The following is a 19,540-nucleotide window of genomic DNA, read 5'->3' as shown; positions in this document are numbered from 1 at the left end:
TCGCAATCAACCTTTACTATTTCTGTAGCAAGTCCCCCAGCCAAACTAAGCTGGTCTACTCCCTGTTTAACGTCCCCCATCCAGACAATTTATTCTTACCCGATATTTCTCACTATAAACTCGTTCGTACAGGTGGGCAGAGAATGGTGGAACGCCTGTTTGAGAAGAGAGATGGCTGTCTCTAGTTCCCCTGCCTTCATTTCATCCGGTTCCTCAAGACGGGATAGTTCTAGCAGGCTAATCTTAATGTGAAAAGTATCGAGCATATAGAGGGAAGAAACCGCATTCAAACCGTATTCAACTCTTCTTCCTTTTCTTCGCCTTTTCCCGTGTGCAGACGGGGTCGGCGTTTTTCGTCAGCCTCTCAGTCAGCCCTAACTAGGGTGATTGCTTTGGACTGACATTTGGTTTTGGCTACAAATTTTACGAGTGGATGCCCTTCGCAATCAACCTTTGCTATTTCTTAAGCAAAAGAAATTAGGGCTAGTATACTCCCTGTTTAACGTCCCCCAGCCAGACAACGTCAATCAACCCTTCCATCAAACCTCTAGATCCCTCTATTTTTTTATTATTATTATTTTTTTTTTTTTAATCAAATCAAATTATTTGTGGTAAAACCCTGCAAATAAACGAAACAAAGGGAGTAGTATAGAAAATCAAAAACCTAGTTAGAATGGTTGGTCTGTAGCGCGTCTGCCTTGTAAGCCTTCCTTCTCTCTTCAATTTCGGGACGATAGGACCTTAGCAGTACAGATCCCTCTATTTTTTTTTTTTTATCAAATCAAATTATTTGTGGTAAAGCACACAGCTTTTTCACAACTTTTGTTTGTAGATAAGTAGATATCACAACATTACTAAGTGCCTCCTTTGCAGTCAATTCTCATTTTTTTATTACGTAGGACGTATTCGATCTGTTTTAATTCGATACATGTGAATTGCATTCCTTCCTACCTTCGTCTCAGCTTGGACAAAAGAGGCTGAGTGAGATCTACAGGTCACGGACCTACTGGTTTATTTTTGAAATGAAGGGAAAGTAACTGATACAATTCACAAGGATTGTTTGTAGGTATTTCATTTTTTTATTACGTAGGACGTATTCGATCTGTTTTAATTCGATACATGTGAATTGCATTCCTTCCTACCTTCGTCTCAGCTTGGACGGACAAAAGAGTCTGAGCCAATCTTGTAGAAAAGGCATGGCCGAACTTGTAGAAAATAATAAAAAATACAGTCGCGCTGCGCGCTCCCTATTAGCTGCTTAGTTATCAAACTAAAAACATAAACAAAACTCAAAATGTTGGTCGAGAGCGGAATATTTCTCTCCCGTAAGAAAACTGACAAGAAAACTACTAGTTTCACCTCTTTTTATTCTTACCTGCAGCAGAATATCTCGTTGTCCGGATTTCTTCGCTCCGACGCGAACGCAGTGACCACTAGGGCATGGGAGCTGACTCACCTAATATAGGAGGTAACTTTTTCACACACAGCCGCTTCACAGTGACCACTTTCTTGCTGCATTTATCACACATGTACGCGTCTGCTCCCTCCAGCAGTTCTCCCTTTACATACTGTTCCAGCGAGTCCAATAGAGAACATTGGTTCCGAATATCCACACTAAAAATTAATAAGAATAGAATGGACAAGGTCTTATGTATTTGGTACAGAATAGGTGTGAATTTTATACATAAAAAAACATTTATCACACACATTTGGTTCCGAATATCCACACTGCAAATCAACAAAATAAGTTTTTAAAGTTCAATCCTTTTCTTTTTCTTCGCCTTTTACCAGTTCATTTAAACAATAAATCATTGTAAATTTCTCTGTACATTCCTTAGGATCGTTAATTTTTTAGTTATTCTTACTCCTTATTAATCAAGGATCCCAAAAATCATATTAGAAAAATTCTGTCTGTTACACTGATGGTCCTCTTTTCACGAGAAAACGGATCAACCGATTTTGATGGAATTTTTTTGTGGTTAAGTACAGTACTGAGGGTGACATGGGCTACATAAAATTGTCACATTCCATCCTGATTCAAAATGGCGGCGCTTCAAAGTCATGCCTCTTACGCCGTGCTGATCCGGTACAAAGAACGGGTCAACCACTAGTTTACCAAATATTTACCTGATGACAGAGAAGGGTTCTTCTTTCGAATATCGATGGGGACACTCCTGGCAAATCTTCTGGTCCGAATACAGTCCGCCCAATATCCTGGCCATGATCTGATCCTGAGATAAAGACTTGAGGGCCTCATCCAGAGATTCGATCAGATTCATGAAGAATTCGACCGCATCTTGCTGCTCTCGCACGTTCACTGGCTCTCCTGGAATAGAATAGAATAAAATTAAATTAGAATAGAATATACAGTGTTTATCCTACCAGAATGAGACTGAAAAGTCCCTTTAGCAGTCTAAACAAGGTCTTGTTTATTTTATGGGTTTAATAACATAATACATAGTGTTTACATCAAAAGATGAAAAGAGGTTTAAATTATGTAGGTTGATTGAATATTTATTCCTCTGTTGTTACAATTCGAGACGATAAGACCTCCTCTATCAAAGCCCTTCAAAAATAAAATGAAAATTCAGTACAGAGCACCTATCTTACCTTGAAGTTTGAAATGCCGCCACAGACCTTTGGGTATGTAATATTGCAACTGACTAAACTCCAGATATCCGAATATGATCTGAAACAAAGAAAAAGGCAATTGTTAGTTTTATTGATTGTTAGCTCTTGAAGCAGACCTTCTGCTCATAGGCCAGTCACACACTATCAGGTAGACCTAACAGGTACGGTTAAAAAGGTCCGCCTGTCAGATCTACCAGATACCTGAGGAGCACAAACACTATCAGGTAGACCTGACAGCCTGATAGTAGTGAGTGGCGGGCCTTATTTAGGTAAGGTTTTCACATTGAAGAGTTTGAAATAATAATGAACTAGGCATTTTTTTTCTACGACTTCTAGATCCAAATTTTTCCTATGCTTCCCTACGTCTGGACATACCTTATCTATGTATTACCTGTATTTGTTTCAATATCTCAATATTGTACTCTCGTCTGGACATACCTTATCTATGTATTACCTGTATTTGTTTCAATATCTCAATATTGTACTCTCGTCTGGACATACCTTATCTATGTATTACCTGTATTTGTTTCAATATCTCAATATTGTACTCTCCTCTGGACATACCTTATCTATGTATTACCTGTATTTGTTTCAATATCTCAATATTGTCACTCTCGTCTGGACATACCTTTTCTATGTATTACCTGTATTTGTTTCAATATCTCAATATTGTACTCTCGTCTGGACTCGCCTCCCAACTCCATCTCCGTCATATTGTCACTCTCGTCGCTGCTAATATCTTCGTAGTCGTCGGGAATCGAACCCTCGGCCCCCAGGATACCGTACCGGATCTGATCCACCATGAACAGCTGCTGCAGGACGCTGTTCATGTAACAGGTCGCTCCTATGGGGAAAAGAATAGAATTCAATTGAACAGTTGCATTTGAATACAAAATATGAATAAAAGGTCGATTCCTACGTAAAAAGTTTTGAAAAATAATGGGTAAAATTGAACTTGAAAAAGGTCTCCTCCTTCTCCTTCTTTTTCTACTGCACCTTTTCTCAATTTTATTTGGGATAAAAGGTCGATTCCTACGTAAAAAGTTTTGAAAAATAATGGGTAAAATTGAACTTGAAAAAGGTCTCCTCCTTCTCCTTCTTTCTCTACTGCACCTTTTCTCAATCTTATTTGGGGGTCGGCGTTACCCTCCTTTATCCTACCCCTCCATACCCTCCTATCTAATGCCTCCTCCCTCCTCCATCCCTTTTCTCTCAAGTCTTCCTCAATCTTATCCCGCCACCTCAGTTTTGGGGTACCCTTCTTTCTCTTTCCGTGTATCAGTAGTTTCTCAACATTTTTACTTTCTCACCTATGTAACTCTCGTTTCTCGTAGGAAACCACTGCTCTAGGTCCTTTATGTAAATGTAATGTAAAATTAACAATTTCTTTGTTGTTATTATGTCACAACTTTGGTGCTCACTGCAGCATTGTAGGATTTTTCCCAATACATATCTCAATAATCCTAACAACCAATGTTTATCTACCATGCTGGCACCGGTCGCTATGCGCATTTACATGTCATTGCTACTCATTTTCCTCACGAGGCTGAGTGGGCCCCGCAACAGCCAGTCACGGGATCAATCATTTGATAGATACAAATTTCTTGACCCCGCCGGGAATCGAACCCGGGTCTCCCGCGTGCAAGGCGAGTGCAGTGACCACTACGCCAACTTGACCCCGCCGGGAATCGAACCCGGGTCTCCCGCGTGCAAGGCGAGTGCAGTGACCACTACGCCATGGGAGCTGACTCTAGGTCCTTCAGATTCAATCAAAACTCACCAGCATTTTTGAGTCCGACAAAGCCTTTCGGCGGCTTGGGGCCGATGGGGGGCAAATAGTCCCACTCGGTCAGCGGTTCCGCGCAATCCGGATAGAACATGTCCGTCAACATGGCCACCAGGAGTTTCAAATTGGGCACTGATCCGGTACACAGGCCGATGAGGAGGGAGAATCCCCTGCTGCAGGACGCTGTTCATGTAACAGGTCGCTCCTATGGGGAAAAGAATAGAATTCAATTGAACAGTTGCATTTGAATAAAAATAATAAAGAAAGGACGGACTAATGAATAAAAGGTCGATTCCTACGTAAAAAGTTTTGAAAAATAATGGGTAAAATTGAACTTGAAAAAGGTCTCCTCCTTCTCCTTCTTTCTCCACTCCACCTTTTCTCATTCTTATTTGGGGGGTCGGCGTTACCCTCCTTTATCCTACCCCTCCATACCCTCCTATCTAATGCCTCCTCCCTTCTCCATTCCTTTTCTCTCAAGTCTTCCTCAACCTTATCTCTCCACCTCAGTTTTGGGGTACCCTTCTTTCTCTTTCCGTGTATCTGTAGTTTCTCAACATTTTTACTTTCTCCCCTATGTAACTCTCGTTTCTCGTAGGAAACCACTGCTCTAGGTCCTTTATGTAAATGAAATGTAAATGCAATTTCTTTGTGTTATTATATCACAACTTTGGTGCTCTAAAAAAAAAAAAAAAAAAAAAAAAAAAATAGAATGTCTCCTTTATCTTACTCGAATGAGACTTTCAATTCAATATATTTATATTGAAATATATATTGAATATTGAAATATATTGAATAAATATTGAAATAGACCAAAAAGTTCCCTGACCCCAGCAGTCTGTGTTGACCCAGCACCTAAATGGGAAGTATTGTGTCTCTTCTCGCCCATCTGATGAGAGGCATACTACGGGATGGGCATGCTCCGACAGGGACCACGGGAGTCTAAGGTAGCAGTTGTTCCATTGTTAGGAAATAAAAACGGCGATGAAACACTTATCTTGAAAAAAAATAGAATGTCTCCTTTATCCTACTCGAATGAGACTTTCAATATAATATATATTGAATATTGAAATATATTGAATAAATATTGCAATAGACTAAAAAGTTCCCTGACCCCAGCAGTCTAAAAAAAAGGAAATAAGACATGGAGGGAGCTATTGATTCTGGGAGTGTAAAGGTTTTCAAGTTTCAAACCCCTCAAGAATTACAAAAGTAATTTGTTAAGAAAAAAGAAAGGTGTGTATGTGACAGGGTGACAGAAAACAATGCTTACCTTTGGTATTATCACAGTCAATATTGAAGTTACTGGGTGGTTCAGACGTAGGGGGAGGGGTGCTGGGGACATTATGACACAGGTTCTGGCTGGAGGGGGACCGACACAGTTGAGACGTCAGACACACCTGGGACAGTTTCACCCTGAAATAAAATACAAGATGGGATTATTAAAACGAAAAAAATCTTACATTAAACCTGAGCAATTTTTATTCGCAGAAAAAAATAATAATAATAATAATAAACTAAATCTAAAAACAGAGTGGAAAGGAAAGTATCGAGCATGTAGAGGGAAGAAAGCGCATTCAAACCGTATTCAACTCTTCTTCTTTTTCTTCGCCTTTTCCCGTGTACAGACGGGGTCGGCGTTTTTCGTCAGCCTCTCAATGAGCCCTAGCTCGGGTGATTGCTTTGGGCTGACATTTGGTTTTGGCTACAAATTTTACGAGTGGATGCCCTTCGCAATCAACCTTTACCATTTCTTTAGGCCTCTCAATCAGCCCTAACTAGGGTGATTGCTTTGGACTGACATTTGGTTTTGGCTACAAATTTTACGAGTAGATGCCCTTCGCAATCAACCTTTACTATTTCTTTAGCAAGTCCCCCAGCCAAACTAAGCTGGTCTACTCCCTGTTTAACGTCCCCCATCCAGACACTTCAGACGGGGTCGGCGTTTTTCGTCAGCCTCTCAGTCAGCTCTAACTAGGGTGATTGATTTGGACTGACATTTGGTTTTGGCTACAAATTTTACGAGTGGATGCCCTTCGCAATCAACCTTTACCATTAGCAAGTCCCCCAGCCAAACTAAGCTGGTCTACTCCCTGTTTAACGTCCCCCAGCCAGACACTTTATTCTTACCCGATATTTCTCACTATAAACTCATTCGTACAGGTGGGCAGAGAATGGTGGAACGCCTGTTTGAGAAGAGAGATGGCCGTCTCTAGTTCCCCTGCCTTCATTTCATCCGGTTCCTCAAGACGGGATAGTTCCAGCAGGCTAATCTTAATGTGGCCCAGAATGGTGAGCAGAAACTTGGCTATCTTCAGAATGATCAGGTACGCCGATCTGCAAACAGAAGGAGAGGATTTAAAACCTTAGCCGTATTTTACTATTCCTCTCTGTGGCACTTTCAACATTTTTCAACTTCTACACCCTGGGGTTATTGAAGGAATGATTGAAGGCAAAAACACAAGAGGAAGACAACCAGTGGACTAAATCGAACAAATAATGGAGGATATGAACGTCACGATCTACTATGATCTCAAGAGGAAGGCAGAAGACAGGGAAACATGGCGTACATGAGCAGAAACTTGGCTATCTTCAGAATGATCAGGTACGCCGATCTGCAAACAGAAAGAGAGGATTTAAAACCTTAGCCGTATTTTATCATTCCTCTCTGTGGCACTTTCATCATTTTTCAACTTCTACACCCTGGGGTTATTGAAGGAATGATTGAAGGCAAAAACCCAAGAGGAAGACAACCAGTGGACTACATCAAACAAATAATGGAGGATATGAACGTCACAATCTACTATGATCTCAAGAGGAAGGCAGAAGACAGGGAAACATGGCGTACTGCAGCAAACCAGCTTTATGGCTGTTAACCAATGATGATGACACCCTGGCTGTCAAAGCATATTTCATGGTGTTGACCCACAGAAATTCATGTATTAAAACATCTCCCTAAACATGAGAGACAGACTCTTCAATTATTGGAATTATTTCATTAAAAAATGGCAAAATTTCACTCAGAGGCTCTCTTTCAGATAACCATTGAAAAAACATAAGTTTCCTGTGACAGCAAGTGTGGACTTCTAAAGCAGAATCTCTTTGGTTGAATCACGATGAATAATAAATAAAAAAAAGTCACTTACTTAATAAAATACGGCTAGACTCAAAGCGAAATCTCTTTGATTGAAACACGATTTAAAATAAAAAAAGTCTCATAATTTTCTCGCTCATCTGATGAGAGGCATACTACGGGATGGGCATGCTACGACACGGACCATAGAAAAAGGACACTTAGGAATAAAAATGAGAAAATAAGCCGGCCTAGTCGGCTTGGAGGCTTTGTCATATAAGCATTTTAAGCGCTAGGTTGCGGGTTTCTGCCCGGAGAGAACTTTATCCTACACAGATAAGGTTTGTTCTCGGAACGGCTGGCTTTCTCTTAAAATCGAAGAGAGAAGGTTCTCTCCGATTTTGGGACCATTTTTTCTCTCTTCGATTTCGGGACCATAAGACCTCTATCATTTCAGTTGCCTCCATAAAAGCCCATTTAAATTATTAAAATAAAAATTCCTCCTAAAATATTCTGATGCTTTTTTCTGTCTGTTTTATAGCAAAAGGATTTATAATCTAAATTATTTGTAGGGTAAAGTGTTAAGCTGTGTCCACACATAGTTGACATCGTCGACTGAAACCGTACACTGCCTCGACAGCATAGATTCACTTCTTCACCTCCATCAGTCCGGCTAGGGGACTGAAACCAGAGAGGATACCAACCTTAAATTTCCCTTGCTAAAGAAATAGCCACGGTTGAATGCGAAGGTAAATTTTTTGTAGTCTTCATCGTCGTCCATCTTGCACTCGGACACATCTCCGTCATCAAACTTATACCTGTGGGGAAGCAATAAGACGTATTAATAAATAGATAAATTTGGACAGATTTAGATAATTACAATACTTTCTCATTACCTTGTATAGGTTCTCTATACGTAAGGGTAATAGAAAGTAAAAAAAAAATGCAGATTTACTTTCTCCTATTTGGTATTTGTATAAGTAAGCTCATTGGCTATTCAAGCCCTATGTCACTGCGACCTGATTAAAAAAAAAGACACACAAAAACAAAACAAAAGATGAGTGTTTCACCGCCGTTTTTATTTCGTAGCAATGAAACAACTGCTACATTAGACACATGTGGTCTGTGTTGTAGCAAGCCCATCGTGTAGTATGTCTCTTATCATACGGGCGAGTTAGATGCTGATTCAACACGAGCCTGACGGGAGTTTTACCGGTTAGTTTACATGTTTTACGGCTTTCTATTTCTTTTCAAATACCTACGTATTCTGCAAATGTAATAGAAAGTCGTGTGATGTTCACACCAGATTTTTACCTATGTAACTCTCGTTTCTTGTAGGAAACCACTGCTCTAGGTCCTTTATGTAAATGAAATGTAAATGCAATTTCTTTGTGTTATTATATCACAATTATTCACATTAGCCATCTTTAATTGCAAAACATTGGGTTTACACAGTTTTATTTTGTGTGAAGATTTTACACTTAACTGCACCTGCAGCATTGTAGGATTTTTCCCAATACATATCTCAATAATCCTAACAACCAATGTTTACCTACCCACTGGCCTGTCCTGAATGTACCACTATGCCAGTCAGTTTGTATTTGGTGCACGAGTCTCCGGCACTGGTCTCACTCTCCATTTCATCTTCGATCATTTCACCTTCGATTTTGGCCAGACCTGATGAGGAAAATGGTAAAAAAAAGACGAAAAATTAAAATAATATATGCTTTGTCACACATGGACCCTGCTGCTTAGCGTATAAATAAATTGGAAAAAAAGGTGTGAGATCTTTCACAAACACACAAATGTGAAAAAAAGGCCAAGTTCCTATCCAAAAATGTCGGCCTATAAAAGTAATGAGGTCAGGAAATGAAGGGCAATTATAAATGCTTTACTTTACACTATGCGCATTTACATGTCATAGCTACTCATTTTCCTCACGAGGCTGAGTGGGCCCCGCAACAGCCAGTCACGGGATCAATCATTTGATTTTTTCTTGACCCCGCCGGGAATCGAACCCGGGTCTCCCGCGTGCAAGGCGAGTGCAGTGACCACTACGCCATGGGAGCTATAGAGTTACATATTGGGTATTTTGTATTTTAAAACTTGTGTTTTTGGGTTGTGTTTCAGATTGTAGATATCAACTGTTCTACGGGTATTCTAGGCGGATCTCTAATCAATGTAAGTACCTGTTTTCATTTCATGTTTTGCCTTGTTAAAAGATCTTTTTTCTTGACTTGAACGTGGATTTGACCCCGCCGGGAATCGAACCCGGGTCTCCCGCGTGCAAGGCGAGTGCAGTGACCACTACGCCATGGGAGCTGACTCTAGGTCCTTTAGATTCAATCAAAACTCACCAGCATTTTTGAGTCCCACAAAGCCTTTCGGCGGCTTGGGGCCGATGGGGGGCAAATAGTCCCACTCGGTCAGCGGTTCCGCGCAGTCCGGATAGAACATATCCGTCAACATGGCCACCAGGAGTTTCAAATTGGGCACTGATCCGGTACACAGGCCGATGAGGAGGGAGAATCCCGCACTGATAGACTCCGGAGACTGACAGACGGCCGGCGCTATTTCGTTGAATGAAATTTCACCTGGAGATATGTCAGAGAAAAGAGAATGAAATAAGCCGATTACTTTCCTGCCTATAAGAATATGGGATTTTGGCGGTTTTCAGCTTGTTAGAGGTTTTGTAAAAGTTAGGGTAAAAGAACACTCAAATAAGCATCATTCAATAGGATAAGGAAAGTCCTGTGATGTTCACACCAGATTTTTTTCTTCTAATGGAGAAAAAAAAAGATGTTCACACCAGATTTTTTTCCTCTAATGGAAAAAAAAACAAGGCTGTGGAATTTTCTTCATAGGGACATAACGGACTAAGTGTGGGACTATTGAAGACTTCCCTAGCCCTTACATTACTCAAAGAAGATCACAGAGTCCAGTTGAGTTTGACTCTAAAATCATCTTATGTGGTAAGTACCCATTTTTTTATTTTTTTTTTTCATCCCTCTTTTTCTCTACTGTGGTTGGGTGGAAGAGCTCCCTAAGGAGAATCCTAAAACATTAAATAAATGACCAAAAAAAAAAAATGTTTCGGTGGCGTAGTGGTTAGGACACTCACCCGTTTTTTCCAGTTTGAGCATAAGTTTGGACGTGGGGAACAGATAATCATTGATAAGGTCTCGGATCAACCCATTGGTAACGCCAAACTCCATCTTCTTCTCTGAATTGAGGAAACACACCAGCTCCTTCACAATGCTCAGATGTCCCTGCAAATAAACGAAACAAAGGGAGTAGTATAGAAAATCAAAAACCTAGTTAGAATGGTTGGTCTGTAGCGCGTCTGCCTTGTAAGGCTTCCTTCTCTCTTTAATTTCGGGACGATAAGACCTTAGCAGTACAGATCCCTCTATTTTTTTATTATTATTATTTTTTTTTTTTTAATCAAATCAAATTATTTGTGGTAAAACACACAGCTTTTTCACAACTTATGATTGTAGATAAGTAGATATCACAACACTAAGTGCCTCCTTTGCAGTCAATTCTCATTTTTTTATTACGTAGGACGTATTCGATCTGTTTTAATTCGATACATGTGAATTGCATTCCTTCCTACCTTCGTCTCAGCTTGGACAAAAGAGTCTGAGTGAGATCTACAGGTCTGTACCTACTGGTTTATTTTTGAAATGAAGGGAAAGTAACTGATACAATTCACAAGGTTTGTTTGTAGGTATTTATTTATTGTAGACATGTTTCGCCTGTGAAGGCATTTTCAGTATACCAGATTTTCGCAAAATCCTTTCTTATTGCACACCTAGACCATAAAAGGAATATTCCTACCAAATTTCAGCTTTCTAGTTGTTGTGGTTCAGGAGATACAGCGATAAGTGTGTGAAATGTGAATGAGTGAATAGATCTTGATTTTATAATATAAGATTTATTGTAGACATGTTTCGCCTGTGAAGGCATTTTCAGTATACAATAAAGAGTGGAAAACTGACAAGAAAACTACTGGTTTAGCCTCTTTTTATTCTTACCTGCAGCAGAATATCTCGTTGTCCGGATTTCTTCGCTCCGACAGACAGCCGCTTGAGTACTGCCAACTCCTGAGTAAGATACTTCTCTACATCGATCCCTGTACTCAACACGGACCCCGCGCCTATCCACACACTACTAGATACGAAGTTCAGCGTACGACAGAACAGCTGAAATTAGGAATAACATGAAATTAAGACATTAAGGATTTAAAAATAAAAGAGATTTGAGAGTAAAAATAATAAAATGGAAAATTTAAAAAGGACACTTAGGAATAAAAATGAGAAAATAAGCCGGCCTAGTCGGCTTGGAGGCTTTGTCATATAAGCATTTTAAGCGCTAGGTCGCGGGTTTCCGTCCGGAGAGAACTTTATCCTAAACAGATAAGGTTCGTTCTCGGAACGGCTGGCTTTCTCCTATCCTCTTTTCTCTTCAATTTTGGGACCATTCTTTCTCTCTTCGATTTCGGGACCATTCTTTCTCTTTTCGATTTCGGGACCATTCTTTCTCTCTTCAATTTCGGGACCATTCTTTCTCTCTTCGATTTCGGGACCTTAAGACCTCAATCGTTTCAGTTCCCTCCATAAAAGCCCATTTAAATTATTAAAATAAAAATCCTTCCTAAAATATTATGATGCTTTTTTCTGTCTGTTTTATAACAAAAGGATTTATAATCTAAATTATTTGTAGGGTAAAGTGTTAAGCTGTGTCCACACAGTTGACCTCGTCGATCGATCGTCGACTGAAACCGTACACTGCCTCGACAGCATAGATTCACTTCACCTCGTCGATCGATTATTTATCGGTCGACTATGTAAGTGGATATAGCTTTAGACAGCCCAGACTCACCTGAAAATATTCGGCCGACTTCGTATAAACTCGGGTTTCGAGCGCGTCGGAAGTGAGCAGCGGGAACAGCAGCTGAAGGAACGCGACTAGACAGGCCTGTTCCGCGTTCGACGCATACGCGTAGCTTAGCGTCACGGACAGGGTCAGCTGCTCTTGTACGCATGCGCGAATAATCTTCTCGTCACACAGGAGGAGTGTATCGCAGAGGAAGTGCGCGAAAAGGCGCTCCTTAGGCTCCTTGAGGAGTGCCTTCAGGAGGGAGTTGTTAAGGAGGAAACAGACTGTGAGCAGTTCTAAGGCTTCCTTACAGACGAGGATGTCGTCTAGATCGATGTCTTTGGTGTCACCTGCAAAATGGGTAGGAGTAAAAATAAATTCACTTGAAAATGGGGACTACTAGCTCTGTTTTTGGTATTACCTGCAATATGAGGGTCAGTGAAAAGCTCCTGAACAGATATAATGTTCGTTCTCGGAACGTTTAGCTTTCTCCTATCCTGTCCTTTTTTTTTTTTTTTTTTAAGCAAGAAGAATCTACGATTGTCTTCCTCTGTAATGTAGCCAAAAAATGTCCCGAAAAAGGACTTTGCATTTTTCGGGACTTTAGTTTAGGCCCATGTCACTCGAACTTTGAAAAGAGGTTCTTTTTAAGATGTAGATCAAAAGTACGGCCAAGGTCCGCGAAAGAAATAGTTCATCCGTTCTTAAGGGCAAAAAAAAGCGTTTCTGAGGGCTTTAGACTGTGAGCAGTTCTAAGGCTTCCTTACAGACGAGGATGTCGTCTAGATCGATGTCTTTGGTATCACCTGCAAAACGGGGAAGAGTAATAATAAATTCACTTGAAAATGGGGACTACTAGCTCTGTTTTTGGTATCACCTGCAATATGGGGGGTCAGTGAAAAGCTCCTGAACAGATATAATGTTCGTTCTCGGAACGGCTGGCTTTCTCCTATCCTGTCCTCCTTCTCTCTTAGATTTCGGGACGATACGAACTTAGCATTTACAGTTCCCTCTATCAAACCTCTTTTAAAAAAAAGCAAGAAGAATCTACGATTGTCTTCCTATGTAATGTAGCCAAAAAAATGTCCCGAAAAAAGACTTTGCATTTTTCGGGACTTTAGGCCCATGCCATGTCACTCGAACTTTGAAAAGAGGTTCTTTTTAAGATGTAGATCAAGAGTAGGGCCAAGGTCCGCAAAATAAATAGTTCATCCGTTCTTAAGGGCAAAAAAAAAAGCGTTTCTGAGGGCTTTAGGGCTCAGAACAGAAATGGAGTAATAAATACCTTGCGCATTATCACCGCCAGGGGCGCTGCTATTCTCTTCCCCATCCAATGCGAACATCTCATTCGTCCTCCTAGTAAACACCTCCACGGGGGCCGCCTTCATTTCGAAATCTCCGCGCGAAGCTGCCCAAATGATTTTGATGAGGGAGAGCACCGTGTCGAGGTTCGGCGATATGCTGAGGACTAGAGAGTGAGTTGTGATGTCACTCGGAGACGAGGTGGCTATATTTGGGCCCGTGGTAATATTTGGACTTGTTGGGGCGGTGTTCACATTTGGACTTGTTGACCCTGGTTTCACATTTGAAGTGTTCTTGATGAGGGAGAGCACCGTGTCGAGGTTCGGCGATATGCTGAGGACTAGAGAGTGAGTTGTGATGTCACTCGGAGACGAGGTGGCTACATTTGGGCCCGTGGTAATATTTGGACTGACTGGGGCGGTGGTCACATTTGGACTTGTTGACCCTGGTTTCACATTTGAAGTGTTTGATATGCTGAGGACTAGAGAGTGAGTTGTGATGTCACTCGGAGACGAGGTGGCTATATTTGGGCCCGTGGTAATATTTGGACTTGTTGACCCTGGTTTCACATTTGAAGTGTTCATATTAGGACTCGCTGGGCCAGTGGTAATATTTGGGCCGGTGTTCATATTTGGACTGATAGGCCCTGTGTTCTTATTTGCGCCCGTAGAGCCAGAGGTTACGTTTGGGCCGCTGTGGTAATATTTGGGCCGGTGTTCATATTTGGACTGATAGGCCCTGTGTTCTTATTTGCGCCCGTAGAGCCAGAGGTTACGTTTGGGCCGCTGTTCATATTAGGACTAGTGGGGTCGGTATTTGGGCCCTCAGAGTTCCCAATATCTTGGGCAATACTAGGTGCAGGACTAGTGGGGTCGGTATTTGGGCCCTCAGAGTTCCCAATATCTTGGGCAATACTAGGTGTTATAGGGTCGAGAGGCCCTGGTCGATTGGAAAGGAGGGTGTTGAGACGATTACTCGATAGAACCGTGGCGTGAAAGACGTTGGTGGATGGCGGAGGATCGCTGGGAATAATTCCTGTGAAGGGGCAAGAAACAGGGAGAGATGGCGGAGGATCGCTGGGAATAACTCCTGTGAAGGGGCAAGAAACAGGGAGGATAATAATAATAGACTCTTGAGTGGAAGGCAACCTCTAGGCGAGGTTAACGCCTTAGGCGTTCTCTACCACCTAACCCTTAGAGCTCCATTATTACGAGATCAAATTCTCAAATAAATGAGGATAAAATTCCATACCTCGGCTGGGATCGAACCCACGCCCTCCTGATTACCAGGCGAGCGTCTTGACCACTACGCCACCGAGGAGACTCTTGAGTGGAAGGCAACCACTAGGCGAGGTTAACGCCTTAGGCGTTCTCTACCACCTAACCCTTAGAGCTCCATTATTACGTGATCAAATTCTCAAATAAATGAGGATAAAATTCCATACCTCGGCTAAGATCGAACCCACGCCCTCCTGATTACTAGGCGAGCGTCTTGACCACTACGCCACCGAGGATAAAAGGTTTTAGAACAAAGAAGGTTAAGGTAATCAAATTCTAATCGGAAATAGGGGCACGGTTAGTTTCGATTCCCACTATCGACAAAAGTTTGTACTCGTTTTTCGATTGCAAATATTCCAACGGGTTACTTTCTGGTGTTCTCATGCTGACCCAGCACCTAAATGGGAAGTATTGTGTCTCTTCTCGCCCATCTAATGAGAGGCATACTACGGGATGGGCATGCTCCGACAAGGACCACGGGAGTCTAAGGTAGCAGATGTTTCATTGTTAGAAAATAAAAACGGCGATGAAACACTTATCTTAAAAAAATGAAATAAAAATAGAATGTCTCCTTTATCCTACTCGAATGAGACTTTCAATATAATATATATTGAATATTGAAATATATTGAATAAATATTGAAATAGACTAAAAAGTTCCCTGACCCCAGCAGTCTAAAAAAGGAAATAAGACATGGAGGGAGCTATTGATTCTGGGAGTGTAAAGGTTTTCAAGTTTCAAACCCTTCAAGAATTACAAAAGTAATTTGTTAAAAGCTGGTCTACTCCCTGTTTAACGTCCCCCATCCAGACACTTTATTCTTACCCGATATTTCTCACTATAAACTCATTCGTACAGGTGGGCAGAGAATGGTGGAACGCCTGTTTGAGAAGAGAGATGGCTGTCTCTAGCTCCCCTGCCTTCATTTCATCCGGTTCCTCAAGACGGGATAGTTCCAGCAGGCTAATCTTAATGTGGCCCAGAATGGTGAGCAGAAACTTGGCTATCTTCAGAATGATCAGGTACGCCGATCTGCAAACAGAAAGAGAGGATTTAAAACCTTAGCCGTATTTTATCATTCCTCTCTGTGGCACTTTCATCATTTTTCAACTTCTACACCCTGGGGTTATTGAAGGAATGATTGAAGGCAAAAACACAAGAGGAAGACAACCAGTGGACTACATCAAACAAATAATGGAGGATATGAACGTCACAATCTACTATGATATCAAGAGGAAGGCAGAAGACAGGGAAACATGGCGTACTGCAGCAAACCAGCTTTATGGCTGTTAACCAATGATGATGACACCCTGGCTGTCAAAGCATATTTCATGGTGTTGACCCACAGAAATTCATGTATTAAAACATCACCCTGGCTGTCAAGACATATTTCATGGTGTTGACCCACAGAAATTCATGTATTAAAACATCTCCCTTAACATTGTGTAAATGACCTAGTAGTCAAATAACCCGACATTTGCAAACAACAACAACAACAACAACAACATGAGAGACAGACTCTTCAATTATTGGAATTATTTCATCAAAAAATGGCAAAATTTCACTCAGAGGCCCTCTTTCAGATAACCATTGAAAATACATAAGTTTGTCACAGGACAGCAAGTGTGGACTTCTAAAACAGAATCTCTTTGGTTGAATCACGATGAATAATAAATAAAAAAAAAAGTCACTTAATAAAATACGGCTAGACTCAAAGCGAAATCTCTTTGATTGAAACACGATTTAAAATAAAATAAAAAAAAGTCTCATAATCTTCTCGCTCATCTGATGAGAGGCATACTACGGGATGGGCATGCTACGACACAGACCACAAGCGTCTAATGTAGCAGTTGTTTCATCGCTACGAAATAAAAACGGCGGTGAAACACTCATTTTTAAAAAAAAAATAAAATAAAAATAAAATAAAAATACGGCTACACTTACCGTTTGGTGGGTAAATCCGCATTGGACAGGAAGTTGGTTTTGGTGAGTATGTCCAACACTATAGAGACGTGTTCTGAAGATAGAAAGCTATGCTGAAACTCCAGGGCCTTGTCACTTAGAGTATCCACTGCTGGCATTAACATAGCGTACATCACCTGAAATACAATGCAATATGAATTTTATCATCATAGGCACAATGTACTTCGAGCTGAATCATCCTCGACTTGAACTACGCGGAATAGCTTAAGTTTTTGTCGACTGAGGAGGAAAGAGATCAGTCTTCACAATGGAGGAGTTGCAATTGGGAAAATGTTATCAATACAAGGTCAATTCCTACGTAAAAGAAAAAAAAAAAAAACCTGAGTCATCTTTAAAGTGGACATGTATGGTCTGTGCCATAACATGCCCATCCCGTAGTACCTGCTCTAGTAGTAGTACCTCAGATGAGCGAGAAGAGACACAATACTTCCCATTTGGGTGATGGGGCAACATGAGACCACCAGAAAGTAACCTGTTGAAATGATTTAAAAAATACCGATAAATCGTGAACTTCGACGTCACGGCATACGCTCCCGTAGGCGATGACGTCATAATTCATGACTCCCGCTTGGTTTATTTGTGCGCAAACGTTTCTGCGCATTTGGACGTGAAATCTGACGTCACAACTCTTTGAACTTTTTCATTAGAACGGCAATTGAAAATTGAATTTTCGACCTTTTAAACTTTTTCGGAGTTTTGACCTCATATTTGGATTTTTCACGTCAATCAGAGAGAGACCTGCAAACAGAAAGAAAGAAGAAATTTCAATGGAGGAGTTGCAATTGGGAAAATATTATTAATAAAATGTCAATTCCTACGTAAAAAGTTGTGAAAAAATCCAAATCTGAGGTCAAAACTCGGAAAAAAATTCAATTCTCAATTGCCGTCCTAATGAAAAAGTTCGAAGAGTTGTGACGTCAGATTTCACGTCAAAATGCGCAGAAACGCTTGCGCACAAACAAACGAAGCGGGAGTCATGAATTATGACGTCATCGCCTACGGGAGCTAGCGATGATACACCTTCAACAAGTACATTGTACTGACACCCTAAGTCTTTGTCGTAGCATGGTCATTCCGTAGTATGTCCCTCATCAGACGGGTGAGGAGAGGCAGAAAGACACTACTCCCCAGTTAGGTTCACACTATAGAGACGTGTTCTGAAGATAGAAAGCTATGCTGAAACTCCAGGGCCTTGTCACTTAGAGTATCCACTGCTGGCATTAACATTGCGTACATCACCTGAAATACAATGCAATATGAATTTTATGACCACTTGAACTCGAGCCAGCAATCTAAAGATTTGAAGTTCACCATGCTAACCACAACACCAGAGGTTGGGTGAAAAAAAAAAATAAAAGGAAAACTATTACTTAAAGTTCGCCTCAGGCGGGAATCAAACCAAGTTATCTGTGTAATCAATTCATCATACGCACTATGTACTTAGAGCTGAATGGTCCTCGACTTGAACTACGCGGAATAGCTTAAGTTTTTGTCGACTGAGGAGGAAAGAGTCTTCACAATGGAGGAGTTGCAATTGGGAGTCTTCACAATGGAGGAGTTGCAATTGGGAAAATATTATTAATACAAGGTCGATTCCTACTTAAAAGATTGTGAAAAATCCAAATCTGAGGTCAAAACTCGGAAAAAGTAACTTTAAAAGGTGGAAAATTCAATTTTTAATTGCCGTTCTAATGAAAAAGTTCGAAGAGTTGTGACGTCAGATTTCACGTCAAAATGCGCAGAAACGCTTGCGCACAAACAAACGAAGCGCGAGTTATGAATTATGACGTCATCGCCTACGGGTCTACGGGAGCGTATGCCGTGACGTCAAAGTTTACGATTTACCGGTATTTTAAAAGTCGTAAGAAAAGAAAAATTCCGTTGGTCCCCATTTTTCCTGCTCTATGACTTTGAAACATCACCCAAGTAAGCGCAACTGATCTATTCTTGGTAAATCTGAATTTGCTCATTTAGTTTTGGTTCTGCTTAGGCCATTGAGACCCCATTAAGAAAAAAGTTGATGCAGAAATGTCTGTACTCACTTCTAAATTGTAAAGCACTTGCGAGGGAGAGGGAGAGAAGAAAACTTCATTGACTGGGGAAGTTATGTGAGATCCTCCTAGCACCTGGGTTGAAGAAGACTTAGCGAAGGCAGTCTGGAACAAAGAAAGAGGAAATAATATAACCTGTTTGATAAAAAAAAAGGAATTTTAATTGTGTTAAGCATACATGCTTGTCACAAATGTCGTTCTCCGCTTAATATACTACGCTAAATTTTATGACATGACTTGGACTCGAACCACCAACCTCCAGATTCAAAGTCCACCGTGCTAACCACTGCAACACTGAGGTTGGTTATAACCTGCTTGATAAAATAATAATAAAACTAAAAAAATAATAATAAACAGTTTAACCAGCCTAGTTAGCTTGGTTGGTAGGGCGTCTGCCTTGTACGCGCTAGACCGATTCCCGCCCGGGGCGGATTATATCCTTAATAAGAAAAGTGTACCACATTTGTAACTGACTTTGTACCATGTACCTATTTTGTGTATTTATGTACAATAAAAATTTTTTTTTTTGTATCGTATCTATTTGAAATAAGAACTG

At 40.8% G+C, this 19,540-nt stretch overlaps 1 protein-coding gene across 1 annotated transcript in view; it reads right to left on the bottom strand.

Annotated features, from left to right (window-relative positions):
* The window catches only part of LOC103517446 (probable ubiquitin carboxyl-terminal hydrolase FAF-X), a gene marked incomplete at its 5' end in the record, with an annotated part of 39,974 nt that extends 20,885 nt beyond the window's left edge, over positions 1–19,089 (bottom strand). Inside the window, 13 exon segments of the mRNA XM_026829543.1 lie at positions 1,457–1,614; positions 2,128–2,326; positions 2,611–2,689; positions 3,276–3,475; positions 9,848–10,084; positions 10,612–10,759; positions 11,528–11,695; positions 12,375–12,721; positions 13,657–14,366; positions 14,411–14,695; positions 15,776–15,982; positions 16,895–17,049; positions 18,976–19,089. Of these exon segments, the coding sequence (XP_026685344.1) occupies positions 1,457–1,614; positions 2,128–2,326; positions 2,611–2,689; positions 3,276–3,475; positions 9,848–10,084; positions 10,612–10,759; positions 11,528–11,695; positions 12,375–12,721; positions 13,657–14,366; positions 14,411–14,695; positions 15,776–15,982; positions 16,895–17,049; positions 18,976–19,089 (3,007 nt within the window).
* Between the last annotated feature and the right edge of the window lie 451 nt (positions 19,090–19,540).

Source organism: Diaphorina citri, unplaced genomic scaffold, assembly GCF_000475195.1.
Source record: "Diaphorina citri unplaced genomic scaffold, Diaci psyllid genome assembly version 1.1 scaffold1851, whole genome shotgun sequence".
Classification (NCBI taxonomy): domain Eukaryota; kingdom Metazoa; phylum Arthropoda; class Insecta; order Hemiptera; family Psyllidae; genus Diaphorina; species Diaphorina citri.
This window is presented reverse-complemented; position numbering and strand designations above follow the sequence as displayed.